The 16125-nt window shown below is 50.1% G+C and overlaps 1 protein-coding gene across 1 annotated transcript in view; it reads left to right on the top strand.

The window, feature by feature from the left end:
* Positions 1-15445, top strand: part of LOC140398053 (V-set and immunoglobulin domain-containing protein 10-like 2) — an 88151-nt gene extending 72706 nt beyond the window's left edge. Inside the window, 3 exon segments of the mRNA XM_072486265.1 lie at positions 8523-8626; positions 10533-10728; positions 15249-15445. Coding sequence (XP_072342366.1) covers positions 8523-8626; positions 10533-10728; positions 15249-15445 — 497 coding nt within the window.
* Positions 15446-16125: the final 680 nt, after the last annotated feature.

Genomic DNA, 16125 nt, shown 5'->3' with positions numbered 1-16125 from the left:
TCCTTAGCGTTGCCGCCACCACCGGGCTCGTGGTATACTTTGTCAGCGAGAGCGGCAGCGGTGCCGTCACCAACGCCCCCAGGCTTGTTCCTTTACAGGACGCCACCTCCATCCTCTTCCATGCCGCCCCCTCTCCCTCCATAACCCACTTGCGGATCATCGCCACATTTGCTGCCCAGTAGTAGCTCCCCAGGTTTGGCAGCGCTAACCCTCCTCGGTCCCTACTGCGTTCCAGGAACCCTCTCCTTACTCTCGGGGTCTTATTCGCCCACACAAACCCCATAATACTCCTGCCTACTCTCTTAAAAAAGGCCTTAGTGATCACGATGGGAAGGCACTGAAACACAAACAGAAACCTCGGAAGGACCACCATTTTGACCGACTGCACTCTACCCGCCAGCGAGAGCGGTAACATGTCCCATCTTTTGAAATCCTCCTCCATTTGCTCCACCAACCTCGTCAGATTCAGTTTATGTAGGGTCCCCCAACTCCTGGCTATCTGGATCCCCAGATACGGAAATCTCCCCTCCGCCCTCCTCAGCGGTAGGTCCCCTATCCCTCTTTCTTGGTCCCCCGCCTGTAATATAAAGAGCTCACTCTTCCTACATTGAGCTTATAGCCCGAAAACTCCCCAAACTCCCTTAGAGTCTGCATGACCTCCACCATCCCCTCCATTGGATCCGCCACGTACAGCAACAGGTCATCCGCATATAGCGACACCCGATGCTCTTCTCCCCCTCGGACCACCCCCCTCCATTTCTTAGACTCCCTCAATGACATGGCCAATGGTTCGATCGCCAATGCGAACAACAGGGGGGACAGGGGGCACCCCTGCCTCGTCCCTCGGTACAGTCGAAAGTACTCCGACCTCCGCCGGTTCGTCACTACACTCGCCATCGGGGCTCTGTAAAGGAGCTTCACCCAATTGATAAACCCTACCCCGAACCCAAACCTACGCAGCACCTCCCAGAGGTACTCCCACTCTACTCGGTCAAAGGCCTTCTCCGCGTCCAGAGCTGCCACTATCTCCGCCTCTCCCTCCTCCGATGGCATCATTATCACGTTTAAGAGCCGCCGCATATTGGTGTTTAGTTGCCTGCCCTTTACAAATCCCGTCTGGTCCTCGTGGATTACCCCCAGGACACAGTCCTCGATCCTCGTGGCCAGCACTTTTGCCAGCAACTTTGCATCCACATTGAGGAGCGAGATTGGCCTGTACGATCCACATTGCAGTGGGTCCTTGTCCCGCTTTAGGATCAAAGAAATTGTCGCTTCCGACAACACGGGTAGTGTCTACGGTGGAGGCCTTGGGGGCAAAGGTACCGGTCAAGGGTCAGGATGTCCAAGGCCCGGGATTCTCTGTGTAGGCGATGGCCGAGGCAAAGGACAGGCTGCCCTGTCACAGGCAGCCATGTACTCGGCCCACCTGGACATTGCAGCGGTGCTCCAGAATGTGGCCCAGTCACAGCGGGTCATGGCTGAGAGAGTCAGCCGCATTACCTGGGCTCTGGCTGACATGAGCCAGATACAGAAGGAGGCGGCACAGTTACTGAGAAATGTGGCTCAGGAGCAGAGGGAGGTGGTCCACACCCTGTGCCCCATGGCCGCGAGCATTGAGACCCTGGTCGAGACAGGAGCGGGTTTCCAGGACTGGCGGAGCCAGGTAGTGGGGGAGCCTCAGGGGTTAGCTCCGCGCCCACCACCCCCGTCTCAAGGAGTAGCCCGGGAGCCATCGGCCACCCCGAGTGAGGAGGAGGTGATGGGACTGCGGGTGACACCCACAGGGATGATGCTGGAACACCCAGCATCTCAGACCCCCCGCCCCTTCCTGTCCCTGGTGCACCTGATGGGTAGCGGGCACCCTGCCACCTGGGACACCTGAGCAGCAGCTGGGTCCATCCAGGCCCAGTAGCCCCAGAAGATGGCCACCAAAGGGGACCCATGTCACAGGGCGGAAACTGCAGCAGGCCGCCTCCACTCCTGATGTACCGTCTGGAGATCCACCTAGCGTTAGGGCCTATAATGCCAGAAAGGTATACACGGGCGCAGCGCACAGTGTAGTGATAGGGACTAGGACACAAATCTGTACATATATGTTCACTGTTTTACAATGAGCACCAGGGGGCGCGGCAGAGATAGGCAGACGTTCGGGGTGGGCTTGGGCCAGGGACCCCAGTTCAGCCAGCACTCAGTGCTCTGGTGCCCCTCCCCCATCCCTCGCCACCCAATACCCCCGTTTCCCCCACACCGTCTCCAACTCCGCTACTCCAATGGTCTGGCGCGATGGAATGGGCAGCTCGCATGCAGGGATCACCCAGGTTGATGGTGGAAAATGCTACCGTGGACTGGAGGCAGACATTGTCAAATGGTGCAGAGGATCAGAGCTCATCGCAGAGTGGATCGTCATCACCCTCCATCCCGTGGACCAACCCAGAGCCCTCACCCCGTAGTGAGTTAGGCAGGGATCACGGAGGGAGTTGCAAGGGAGGTTGTGGTGCTGTGAGGGTGTTCATGGGAGAGGGTGGTCAGCCATGGGGGGTGTGGGGTGGGACGGGTGTTCATGCCGCTGGTCACTCCGGCCCCATGGCCCATCCCCTGTTCACCACCCGTCAACCCCCGCTGACCCCCCCCGACCTTGCTGAGCCCCACCCCCTCGCAGCCAGCCCTGCCAGTGGCAGGACGGCAGCCCACCGTCGTGCCTCTGCATGTCCCACCTCCTCTCTCTCCCTCGCCAGCCACAGCGTCTGTTTTCTCAATTTTAAAACCACAAGTGCATCTTGCCATCAGTAATTGCTCTGGACGGAAGGTCCAGAGAATACTGGGTCAGACCTGCTAATGATATGCGAAGGGCGTTTACAGTATGTGTGGAGTAGAATGCACTGACGCCGCAGTCAAGGCGCCGCAGCTTGGCATTCTGTCGGGAGACTGGCGCCAGCCACGATTTTGGCCTCATGTGCGACTCTCCACCCAATCGCCTTTCCCGATTCCGGAATCGCTGGATGGACCAGCCGGAACTAATTGCACCAGTTTTACTAACCCGCTGCGGTCGCAAAGCGGGATGCAATCCAACGTTCCATGCCATGCAAATTTATGCATGACATAGAATGTGAGGGATTCCCAGGGCATCCCGTTATTTGGCCGCCATCTTGAGTGGAGATAGCGGAGACCCATGGCCAGCCCCCCATGCACCGCAAATGGGCACTGCCCCCCCCCACCGCACCCCAAATCAGCCCTAAACCCCTCCCCCACCACAAATTGGCCTTGACCCCCCAATGTAAACATTGACCACATCAAAGGGAGGTAAGTGAGTTAAGTACAGTGAAATCACATATTTGAGTGATTGGAAGCACTTAGTGCACTTTCATCTCTTTGATGTGGTCAATGTTTACAAACATTGGGGTTTCACCACTTAGCATATGAATGGATCAAAGCTGCAGATGGCTTTTATGAGTAGTCACTACTGGACCACTATTGGAAAGCCATGAATGGATTGCAGATCGTGGATCTGTAGCAACCTGATGCAGGAATGGACACATGGAGCTGCTAGGTCGGTATTACAGCTAACATGCTTCCCACAGCCCCTGTTTGGACTGCTCTCTAGCAGGTCTCTTTCCTGAGGGGATGTCCGTGAGGGGGCTTTCCCTCAGCCAGGAGGTCCCATGGTGGGTCCTTAAGTCAGGGATCCCTGTTGGGGTCTTCCTATCACAGGGGTCCCTCTGGGGAGTCTCCCTATTACAGGGGTCTCTGTGGAGGGTCGTCGATTATAAGGGCCACTGTGGGGAGTCTCCTTATTACAGGGGCCCCTGTGGGGGGCTCTCCCTATCACCAGGATTCCTGTGGGGGTAACCCTATTACAGGGGCCCCGGGGGGGGGGCACCCCATACTTGGGGTTGAGGGGTGCACCCAGGGAATCTGAGGGTTGGGGGCTGCTGTGTGATGTGGGTGGTGGGTTTGGGCCTGATTTGCGGTGTGGGGTAAGATGGACTTGAATGGGGTCCACCATTGTGGCCCTGCCGTGCTGGATCTCGTGGTGGGCCAAGGGGGCGAGGCCCACCATGGCAGGGCCATGACTGTAGAGATCACAAGTGAACCATGTGCTTCCCGGCCACGGGAGGGCGGTGCATAGGGCGGTGGGTCCGCTAAATAGTTGCAAATGGGTCATTACCATTTATTTCCATGCTCCCGCTGGCATGCGGCGTGGAACTTGTTCACGCCACCAACGTGTCGGAGCATGGCGTTTGGGTCGGCAGCGGCCCCGATCCCAATATTGCCCCCATGCCCGATTCTCCATCCCATCGGGGAACACATTCTGGGCGTCCCGGGACAGAGAATACAGCTCTCGGTCTCTGGTTTACTAGTCCAGTGACAATACCACTGTGGCACCGCCTCTGCCAAAACACCTCGCAGCTTGTGGTACTCAGGTCAGGTCAGTTAGTTTACAGACACAACTGGCAACCACTGCACCCCGGAAAACCCAATAAAAATGTGGTTATCAAGCAAAGTTGAGAAGTTCAGATTGCCGGGAAATTATCTGTTACGAGGCCTGTTACAGGGTTGCCAACTGTGATTAAATGTATTCCTGGAGGTTTTGTTACATGGCTTGCCTCTCGCGCTCCATCCATTGATCGGCCAACACATCCATCCTTGTGACCTACGGCCTACCTGTACCAATCAGAAATCTAAAACACTCATTATCCAATTGGACGATGCTTGTCTGGCAGCCAAACAGCAGCCACCCCCTCCCCCCCACCCCCACCCCCCGCTACATTCAATATTTTCTTTATCCGATGAAGGAACACTTTTTAAAAAAACAATAATTTTTAATGTCCTGATGCTTTTTCTCCTGGGTCGTACACAGCAATGTCCTGGAGATTGATATTCAGTTCCTGGAGACTCCAGGCTAATCCTGGTGGGTTGGCAACCCTCCTGTGTTACCTGGAGCATAGAGTGAGAATCGATCGAAAAGGAAAGAATCACATTCGCTCTCGTGAATTCCTAAATAAGCAAGGAATGATAACTTGAAATGTAATGACATAAATCACACTGGGTTTCAAAGGAAATATTTTTGCTGAATTATTGCTGTGAAATTATAGTGTTTCATTTAACCAGATTACGGCTAATGTTGAGTGATGGATGTGTTATAATGACCAACTATCCTTCTTCCCTAGGGCTGCATGACCTGCTGCTTCAGCGGTAAGTACTGCTTAATGTCTAATGTGAACATGGATAGTTTCCAGAGGTTTGGAGAATAAATTGTTCATCACTTTCAGTTGTCCCTGAGAGTTGATTTCCTAACGGTTCCACTCCTGATGCTGCTCAGAGTTTAAATTTGTCTTGAGAATTTCAATTGTTTCCCCAGCACCGAGAGCCTCTGGGGAGACAGTTCCAGAATTCCACAGACTGTATCCTTCCTTCTGGAAGCGCACCCCGCCCGCAGGTTTTACGGCGGTGAGGGAAATCGCATTGGCAAGGGGCGGGAGTGGAAATCCCGCCACCAGCGAATGGTGCGCCACTGAGAAACAAGTGGCCAGGGGGGACCAGAGAATCCAGCCCAAGATGTCTCCACATTGCACTCCTGAGTTGTGTTGTAAGATTTTGCCTCCTTGTTCTCGATTCCCCAGACACTAAACTAGTTTCTCATGATCTCTCCCATCAAGTCCCAATGTCATTGTAAACATCTCAACCCTTCTGAACTCAAGAGACTACAAAGCAATTTTATACAACACGAGAACCTAATTTAACCCTTTTATAGTCTGACAATATTCTGGTGAAATACTTATGTTTTCAAAGCACTATGTTGGTGCAAAATTGGTGCTCAGTGTCAACAGACGGTTCCAACCAATAAAATAATAATACAATTAATACAACAAATTTGCCACGTATTGCTTAATAGTCCATAACTGGGGCTGGTTTAGCACTGGGGCTGGTTTAGCACAGGGCTAAATCGCTGGCTTTGAAAGCAGACCAAGGCAGGCCAGCAGCACGGTTCAATTCCCGTACCAGTCTCCCCGAACAGGCGCCGGAATGTGGCGACTAGGGGCTTTTCACAGTAACTTCATTTGAAGCCTACTTGTGACAATGAGCGATATTCATTTCAACACTAGGCATCTTACCAGTGAAGCAAGTTGAGTATGATACTTACAGGATGTGCCTAACACAAGGCAATTGTCATCATAACTATGGACATTGAAATTTATAGAGGAAAAGGTTACACAGATGTAAGAGCTTTAATACGCGATATGGATGGTCAGGAGGGTTTGAACAAAGAACAATACAGCACAGGAACAGGCCCTTCGGCCCTCCAAGCCTGCGCCGACCATGGTACCTGCTTAAACTAAAACCGTTTGCACTTACGGAATCCGTATCCTTCCATTCCCACCCTATTCATATATTTGTCTAGATGTCCCTTAAAATGCCGTTATCCCACCACCTCCCCAGGCAGCGCGTTCCATATATTTACCACCCTCTTGTGTAAAATACTTGCCTCGCACATCTGTTCTAAACTTTTCCCCACGCACTTTAAACCTATGTCCCCTAGTACTTCACTCTCCTACTCGAGGAAAGAGCATCTGACTATCCACTCTGTCCATGTCACTCAATCTTGTAGACCTCTATCAGGTCGCCTCTCAATCTCTGTCGTTCCAACGAGAACAGTCTGACTTTATCTAACTTCTCATAGCTAATGCCCTCCATACCAGGCAACATCCTAGTAAACCGCTTCTGTACCCTCTCCAAAGCATCCACCTCCTTCTGGTGGTGTGGCAACCATAATTGTACAAAATATTCCAAATGAGGCCTAACTAAGGTCTTGTACAGCTGCAACACGACTTGCCAATTGTTATATTCAATGTCCCGACTGATGAAGGCCAGCATGCCTATGCCTTCTTGACCACCTTATCCACATGCGTTGCCACTTTCAGTGATGGGTGGACATGCACACCCAGATCTCTCTGCCTGTCAGTACTCCCAAGAGTTCTACCATTTATTGTGTAATTCCTACATGCATTGGACTTTCCAAAGTGCATATTGCCACACTTGTCCGGATTAAACTCCATCTGCCATTTCTCCGCCCAAGAGTCCAACCAGTTTATATCCTGCTGTATTCTCTAACAATCCTCTTCACTATCCGCAACTCCATCAATTTTTGTGTCGTCTGCGAATTTACTAATCAGACCAGCTACATTTTCTTCCAAATCATTTATATACACCATGAATAACAAAGGCCCCAGAACTGATCCTGTGGAAGGCCGCTAGTCACAGCCTTCCATTCAGAAAAGCACCCTTCTACTGCCACCTTCTGTCTTCTGTGCCAAGCCAGTTCTGTATCCAATTTGCCAGCTCTCCTCTGATCCCATGTGACTTCACCTTTTGTACCAGTCGACCATGAGGTACCGTGTCAAAGGCTTTACTGAAGTCCATGTATACAACATCTACTGCCTTTCCCTCATCTATCATCTTTGCCACTTCAGGCAGCATGGTGGCACAGTGGGTAGCACTGCTGCCTCAGGGCGCCGAGGTCCCAGGTTTGATCCCGGCTCTGGGTCACTGTCCGTGTGGAGTTTGCACATTCTCCCCGTGTTTGCGTCGGTTTCACCCCCAGAACCCAAAGATGTGCAGGGTAGGTGGATTGGCCAATCTAAATTGCCCCTTAATTGGAAAAAACAAATTGGGTACTCTAAATTTTAAAAAAGAAATCTTTGTCACTTCCTCAAAAAACTCAATCAAATTAGTGAGGCACGACCTCCCCTTCACAAAACCATGATGTCCATCACTAATAAGTCCATTTGTTTCCAAATATGAGTAAAACGTATCTCTAAGAATCTTTTCCAATAATTTCCCAACCACTGACGTAAGGTTCACTGGCCTATAAATTCCTGGATTATCCCCTTCTTAAACAATGGTACAACACTGGCTACTCTCCAGTCCCCTGGAACTTCACCTGTAGCCAATGACGATACAAAGATTACTGTCACGGCCCCAGCAATTTCCTCCCTTGCCTCCCGCAGTGAATTCTGGGGTAGATCCCATCAGCCCCTGGGGTCTTATCTACTTTAATGTAGCGTCCCTGCCTCTGAGCCAGAAGCTCTGGGTTCGAGTCCCATCCCCAGAACTTGATGGCCAAGGAAGATGTGTTTGTAATGCAGCCAAACAGCTTGCGCGTCAACCTGCAAAATCCTTCCAACAGTTATCAATGGCAGTTCGTAAAAGTAGGAGATATTCCTGGTCAGACATGCTTGATCCAGAGTGGCGCTCCTCATGCTATAAGCCTCTGGTGAAGGACTAATGACCTGTTCCAGGGGAAAAAAATTGCTATGGGAACAGATTAAAGTCTGCCTTGTGCACCATTAGATGTGGGAGAGAAACAACAGTATAGATGGTCCCCATTAAAGGAGTTGACTAGTTGGGCTGAATGGCCTTTATTGTTCTCCAGCTTCTTATGGATTTGTCACTGAGTTGAGAACTGGTAAAAATTGAACTGAGGTGGTCTTAATCCTCATAACGTATCACTTTCTTCTCCATAGACCACCCAGTGAATCCCAGGAGCAGATTAACTATCCGGAGGATGCTGATGTTACTTCCCCTGCTGAGGCCGAAGACATTGAGGATGGCAGGGAGCAGGCAGAAGGTATTGGATAGATTTTTCTATTCTCTCCTTTGTTCTCTTCAGGTCTCATGACCCCAGACTCATTACCCAATTGGATGATGCTTGCCTATCAGCTAAACAACATTTTTTCCCCCCAGTTTCTATGTTTTTATATCTGGTAAAGAGAAATGTTCAGAGAAAATGGCAAAAAAACCACAGGGCTGGATTCTCCTGGTCTCCCTGTCGTGTGTTTCCCGGTGGCGCGCCCTTCACTGGCGGTGGAATTCTCTCTTCCTGCTCTCGTCAATTGGATTTCCCATTGAAGTCACCCCGCGCGGCCAAGAAACACGCAGAATGGGGTGCACTGCCAGCGGGAACAGAGAATCTCACTGCCATCGAACGGCTAGAGATAACCAGACACAATCTTTTTTAATGTCCTGATGATTTTTCTCCAGGGTCGCACGCAGCAGTGTCCTGGAGATTGACCTCCAATCCCTGGAGGCTCCAGGCCAATCCTGGAGGGTTGGAAACTTTTCCCGGGGCGCATTGGTCATAATAGTTCAGGAGTGTATTTCTGTTTTTAAAATAAATTTACAGTACCCAATTCATTTTTTCCAATTAAGGGGCAATTTAGCATGGCCAATCCACCTACCCTGCACGTCTTTGGGTTGTGGGGGCGAAACCCATGCAAACACGGGGAGAATGTGCAAATTCCACACGGACAGTGACCGAGAGCCGGGATTGAACCTGGGACCTCAGCGTCGTGAGGCAGCAATGCTAACCACTGTGCCACCGTGCTGGCCACAGGAGTATATTTCTGATCAAGCTCTTTTTTTTGCGGAAAAGCTGTTATTTCCCTGTTCTGGGGCCTGGTGAAAGTCTTTCCACTTGTAAATTGGAAGAGATTGCACACCTGCAATGTTAGGATTCTCATCATGCTTTATCCTCAGAAGGGAGGTTGGTACATTCCTGGTGGGATAGAAATTCCTTGTGATTCTCTCAATCAGGGATAAGATCAGAGAAGTAGCAGAAATGGCCAATACCTCTGTTTCTATTAGTATTCTGCTCAAGCTACGGCAGGTCTAACATTACATTCCTAAGCTGCACGCATGAGTATGTTGGCAAGTGTGAACCAGGTCCAGTATATAAGGGGATGTTGGACTTACACCAGCTGACACCAAGAGTTCAAGAATGTATTTCCAACAAACTCTAAACTTGAAAGAGCTTCCCTTAAAGGAGGACACTGGAAATGCCCGTTCAAACTCAAAATGAAAAGCATTAAAAAAAATAATTTATAAATGTGTATCAATAAAGTGCCAAATGTCCTGTGACAACCTCCAGTCACCATACGGCGGGACATCGGCGTGGAAGGGTCAGGTAGCGGCCTGTGGGGGGGGGGGGGGGTGAGGGGATTCTGACCCCGGGGAGGGGGGGGGAGGCGGCCTGCGATGTGGCCTGGCCCGCGATCTGGGCCCACAGATCGGCAGGCCGGCCTCTGTGGCTGGGTGCCTCCTTTCCTACGTGCCGGCCCGTGTAGTCCTGCGCCATGTTGCGTCGGGGCCGTGGCGTTGAAGGAGGCCACTGCGCATGTCCTCGTTGGCGCCGGCGCAACTGCGCTTGCGCAGATCCTGCGGCGCACAGTTCGCGCCGGGATCGGCAGCTAGAGCGCGCAAACCGCTCCAGCGCCGTGCTGGCCCCCTGTAGGGGCTATAATTAGTCCTGGCAGCAGCCCGTTCACGCTGTCGTAAAACACAACGGCTTATACAACGGCGTGGACACTCTGCCGTGGGATTGGAGAATCCCGCCCCCTGTGCCACTCTACGCTGATAATTTGAATTAAACTTGGCCGAGGAACTCAGTTGGTGCCTCATGTGTTGGGGGGGGAGATCAGTGTAACATTCACGAAGAAGGCAGGGCGTGTTCTCAATGGCTGCGTTCAATCTTGCAGAGACCAGTCCAGGCGCTTCTGCCGAGGAGGCCTTTACCACCACAGCCACCGTCGAATCGCCGTCCGCCGGTGCTGACCAAGGTGATGGTGCAGCCAGCGAGTTAACCAGCACCTGAGAATCAGAGATGGAGCCTGAGGAGCCGACAGAGTACTTCAGGCAGGCAACACTGGAAGTTCGATAAAGTAATGATGATCGGTATTCCCCTCGTTTGTTTTGAAAAGATTAAAAGAACACCCGTCAAGCTCAATAGTTTTTGTTCACACGCTGACTGACATCAGGAAACCATTGCATTAATCTGTACTTCAGTGGACTGGGCGAGGGGAAGTTATATGAATCTCACTGGGTGTAAATTTGTTGCCAGATGTGCAGTAGCATCTGCATCTTCTCTGTCGCTTGCCATCCTTGCACCTACCTCCATCTCGCTCTTTCCTTCTGTGAGTTTCCCAACAGGCTGTTAGGTTGCTGCGCCCACAATGGTTTCCCTGTCTGCTGAAATTAAGACCTTCATGAGCCTTTGTATCAATTGTTGTCATTTTTATCTGCCCCTCCCCCCAAACCCCCACCTCCTTACCATTACTGGCAGCATTGGCACTTCACAGGAAAATTAAGGTTGTTCCCCCTGGAGGAATCAAAAACTGGGAGGGGCACAATTTTAAAATAAGGCGTCTCCCAATTGAGACAGAGATGAGGAGGTATTTCTTGTCAGAGGGTTGTTAATCTTTTGCATTCTTTACCTCCCAGTGAAGTTGGTGGGGGCTGGGTCATTGTATATGTTCAAGGCTGAGCTAGAAGGGGGTTTTGATTGACAAGTCAAGAGTGACAGGGGCAGACAGGAAAGTGGAGTTAAGGCCACAGTAAGGTCAGTCATAATCTTATTGAATGGTGGGACAGGCTGGAGGGGCTGAATGGCTGACCTCTCCACCTATTTCTTATCTTCTTATCAAAGAACAATACAGCAGAGGAACAGGCCCTTCGGCCCTCCAAGCCTGTACCGGTCATGATACTAACCTTGGCCAAAAACCTCAGCACTTCCTTGTGCCGTATCTCTCTGTACCCATCCTATCCATGTATCTGTCAAGGTGCCTTTTGAAAGCCGTTAATGTATCTCTTCCACAATCTCCCCTGGCAACATGTTCCAGGCACTCACTACCCTCTGTGTAAAAAACCTGCCTCGCACATCTCCTCTAAACTTTGCCCCACGGACCTTAAGCCTATGCCCTCTGGTGACTGACCCCTCCACCCTGAGAAAGAGTGCCTGCCCATCCACTCTATCCATGCCCCTCATAATCTTGTCGATCTCTATCAGGTCGCCCCTCAACCTCCATCGTTCTAATGAAAACAGTCTGAGCTTATTCAACCTCTCCGCATAGCTAACGCCCTCCAGACCAGGCAACATCCTGGTAAACCTCCTCTGCACCCTCTCCAAAGCCTCCACATCCTTCTGGTAGTGTGGCGATCAGAATTGTGCACAATACTCCAAGTGCGGCCTTACCAAGGTTCTATACAACTGTAGCATGACTTGCCAGTTTTTATACTCGATGCCCCACGGAAGACAAGCAATCCGTATGCTTTCTTGACTACCTTGTCCATTTGTGTTGCCACTTTCAGAGATCTGTGGACCTGCACGCCCAGATCTCACTGGCGTTCTATATTCCTAAGAGTTTTGTAATTAACTGTATATTTCCCTCTATGTTAGACCTACCAAAATGCATTACCTCACACTTGTCTGGATTAAACTCCATTTGCCATTTCTCTGCCCAAGTCTCCAACCTGTCTATGTCCTGCTGTATCCTCTGACAATCCTCATCCTCAAGATTTCGAAATCAGCTTGAAGTGACCAGGTTGATGTTGAATTGTTGTAAAAAACCAAACCAGTTCACTAATGTTGTTTGTGGAAGGGATGTGAGTCTCCTTGCCTCGTCTGGCCTATATGTGACTCCAGTCCCACGTGGTTGGCCCTAATTTCTGCGAAAGTGACTGAGCAATCCATTCAGTTGCACCAAACTATTACATGGCAATGCCCCACTATCGCCACCAGTGGGAATGGGATATAAGTTCTGGCTCTGCTGATGCTCATATGCTGAGAATAAACCATTTTACTGGGTTTTCCAGTGGGAATTCCCCCATCTCGGTAATTCAGAGAAACGAGCTGGTTATCCAAACAGAGCGAGAGCAGCAGGTAGGCCTGGCAGTATGAAGGACGGTGTCGGAGCCGTGCCATTCAGCCACATCTGTCAACAACAGTGCACTTTTTGGCAACCATAAGACCACAAGACCAAATGTAAGAGCTGAACCCTTTGGCCCATCGAGTCTGCTCTGCCATTCAATGAGATCATGACCGATCTGATGCGATTATCCTCAACTCCACTGTTGCACCTTGTCCCCATAACCCTTAATTCCCTTGCTGATTAAAAATCTATCAACCCATGAGTGTTACTGGACACTTACACTCCAATTTCCAAAGAATATCAGTCCCCATGACACCAATAAGATTTCCGAATTCCTCATTAGCTGGTTTAGCACAGTGGGCTAAACAGCTGGCTTGTAATGCAGAGCAAGGCCAGCAGCGCGGATTCAATTCCCGTATCGGCCTCCCCGAACAGACGTTGGAATGTGGCGACTAGGGGCTTTTCACAGTAACTTCATTGAAGCTTATTTGTGACAATAAGCGATTATTATTATTAACCGTATTATTGGAAAATTCCTTGGAAGCTCCACAAGCCAAGGTGCTTGCTGTTGGTGAAGCAACTTCTGAATTGCTGCATCTCAGGATAAATTGTTAGTCCTCTATCCATGCCTGCCACACATTCCTCACCATCAGATGTACCAGCCGTGGCTTAGTAATCGCACTCATGACTCTGAGACAGAAGGCTGTGGATTCAAGTCCTACTCCAGAGACTTAAGCACCCAATCTAGGCTGATGTTCCAGTGCCGTGCTAGTGGAGTGCTGCACTGACAGAGCTACCATCTCTTGGATAAATTGTTAAGCCGAGATCCCGACTGCCAACTTGGTCAAGCTACTTGGGTGAATGTGAAAGATATCATGGCAGTATTTTGATGAAGAGCAGGGGAGTTATGTCCCATGGCCTGGCCAATATTTATCCCACAACCAACAAAAACAAATTTCCTGGTCATTGCCTCATTGCTGTTTGTGGGACCTTGCTGTGCATTAATTGGCTACAATGTTTTCCAACATTATTTTAAAAAATAAATTTAGAGTACCGAATTATTATTTTTTCCAATCAAGCGTGGCCAATCCACCTCGCCTGCAAATCTTTGGGCTGTGGGGGTGAGACCCATGCAGACATGAGGAGAATGTGCAAACTCAACAAGGACAATGACACAAAGCCAGGATCGACCCCGGGTCCTCAGCACCGTGAGGCAGCAGTGCTAACCACTGTACTACTGTGCCGTCATTGGCTCCAAAGTACTTTGGGATGCCCTGAGGTTCTGAAAGGTACTATACAAATGCAAATCTTTCTTTATAATGTATACAAAGGCTCTGTTCCACTCTGGTCATCAATGGATCACAGAAACGCCAGCACAGGAATGAAAAGAATATGAACATGTGGCACCACCGTTCAAGAACATAGGGGTCAGATACAGTGAAATCAAGGAATTGGTGTTCACGGTATGCCACCGGGTTTGTCGCAATGGGAGAGTGTAATGGAAATTTAAACACGGCGAGCAAACACCTACATGATTCTCCATTGGGAAGAATAAATGTAAGGAATTGAACTTGTTGAGCTGTGTATTTCTGTTAAATGATTCCATGGACAAAGCCCTACGGCAGGAACTCTCACTTGGAAAATCTTTGCCATTTATTTATTGCAGCCATTTGACTCTCAGTGTGGTCTTCAGCCATGAGAATCAGATATTAATTATACATCAGATTTTCCCTGGCTCTTCATTCTCAGATCAGAATAACACTATTTTTATTATTGCCGCGCTGACAACTCATCTCAATAATGTTGCTTTTATCAACGCTTTTGCCGACTAATTACCACTAAAATAAGTTGGGTAAAACTTCAGTCCAACTTGTCAGTGCATTATTTGTCTCCTGCTACTAGCTCTTCCGGGAGGTCTTGTGGTACAATGCGTAGCGTCCCTGCCTCTGTGCCAGAAGTTCCGGGTTCAAGCCCCTGTCCAGATGGTCAAGAAAGATGCGTTCATAACTTGGCCAAACAGGTTGATTATCAATCTGCAAATCCTCCCTACAATGGCAAGAAGTAAGAACTGGAGAGATTCCTGGTCAACCATGTGACAGGACGAAAGTTGGATTCTCGACCATAACTCGAGACTACAACGTGAATGGAAACGTGTATGTTGCCACAGCAACAGTCAACATTCCTTTGATGTGCCCTCCAAACCTATGACCTCTACCATCTGGAAGGACAAAGGCAGCAGGCACATGGGAACGCCACCATCTGCATGTTCCCCTCCAAGCCATTCACCATCCTGACTTGGATAAATATCGCTGTTCCTGCACTGTCGCTGGGTCAGAATCCTAGAACTCCCCTTCTAAGAGCACCCTGGGTGTACCTGCACCACATAGACTGCAGTGGCTCAAGGTGGCTCATCGCCAATTAAGGGATGGGGAACAGAAATGCTGACCTAGCCAAAGACGTCCAATTCCCATCAAATAATTAAAGAAAAATCAGGCCCCTAAGTGAACCGTAACACATATTTTCCCCTGTCTCTTTCTCTTTGAGCAGCTTGTGCATCACGTCTGCTCATTCTCCCTGTCATGCTGTCGGCCAAGGAGAATAGAAGCCAATATGACCACATCTGGAAGAAAGACGTGGCAGAAACCTTGGAGAACAGATTTGTGCTCATCAGAGACATTGCCACTCCCCCAGGATGGTCACAGTCCTGGCAATGTATTCAAGGACAGATTGCTAGTCTGCTGTGACATTCTGCAAGCCCCTATCAGCAGTGGGATCTGTGCTTACCCGGTATCAGCTGGAGCCTATGTGACCGCAAGCTGAGCTTGCTTGGAAAAAGTCTAAAGAAGGGGAGTTCTGCCCCCATTTTCAGCAGGGGGGGGGAAGAGGGAAGGGGCAGGGGATTGGGGGGGACGGGACGGGACAGGAACGTGGAGAATCGAACGGGAATCTCCAAATGTCTTTTATGCCGGTAGGCTTTCCACTGACATTGTCCACAGACCCTATCAATGACATAATGTGCTTCCTCCCATGAAAGGTCAGGAACCATTCCTATACATTTAGATATCATTAGCGGGCATCCCTGCTGCATTATCCCCCCACATAAGGAATTCGCCCCATCAGCGTGATGTCACACCTATGGGGTTTGCAACAGGTCCGGAAAAACAGGGACCTGGCAAGCGGTCTGCACTGGGTGCACAGGTAAGTACAGTCCCCAGAGGGAAGAGGGTCATGCCCTGGGGGCAGTGCCAGGGAGCAGTGCTCAGGCAGTGCCAGGGTCAACTTCCGTTGGGGGAGGGAAGCATGGTGGCAACACTTTGAAATAAAAATCACAAATTTCGGCCCTAAGCCTCCATTGAGACATTGGATGGATTCTGCTTGTATTATGATCCTTGGCCAGATCCAATCGTGTGGCGGGATGTCTGGT

Source organism: Scyliorhinus torazame, chromosome 21 (assembly GCF_047496885.1).
Source record: "Scyliorhinus torazame isolate Kashiwa2021f chromosome 21, sScyTor2.1, whole genome shotgun sequence".
In the NCBI taxonomy this organism is placed as follows: Eukaryota; Metazoa; Chordata; class Chondrichthyes; order Carcharhiniformes; family Scyliorhinidae; genus Scyliorhinus; species Scyliorhinus torazame.
This window is presented reverse-complemented; position numbering and strand designations above follow the sequence as displayed.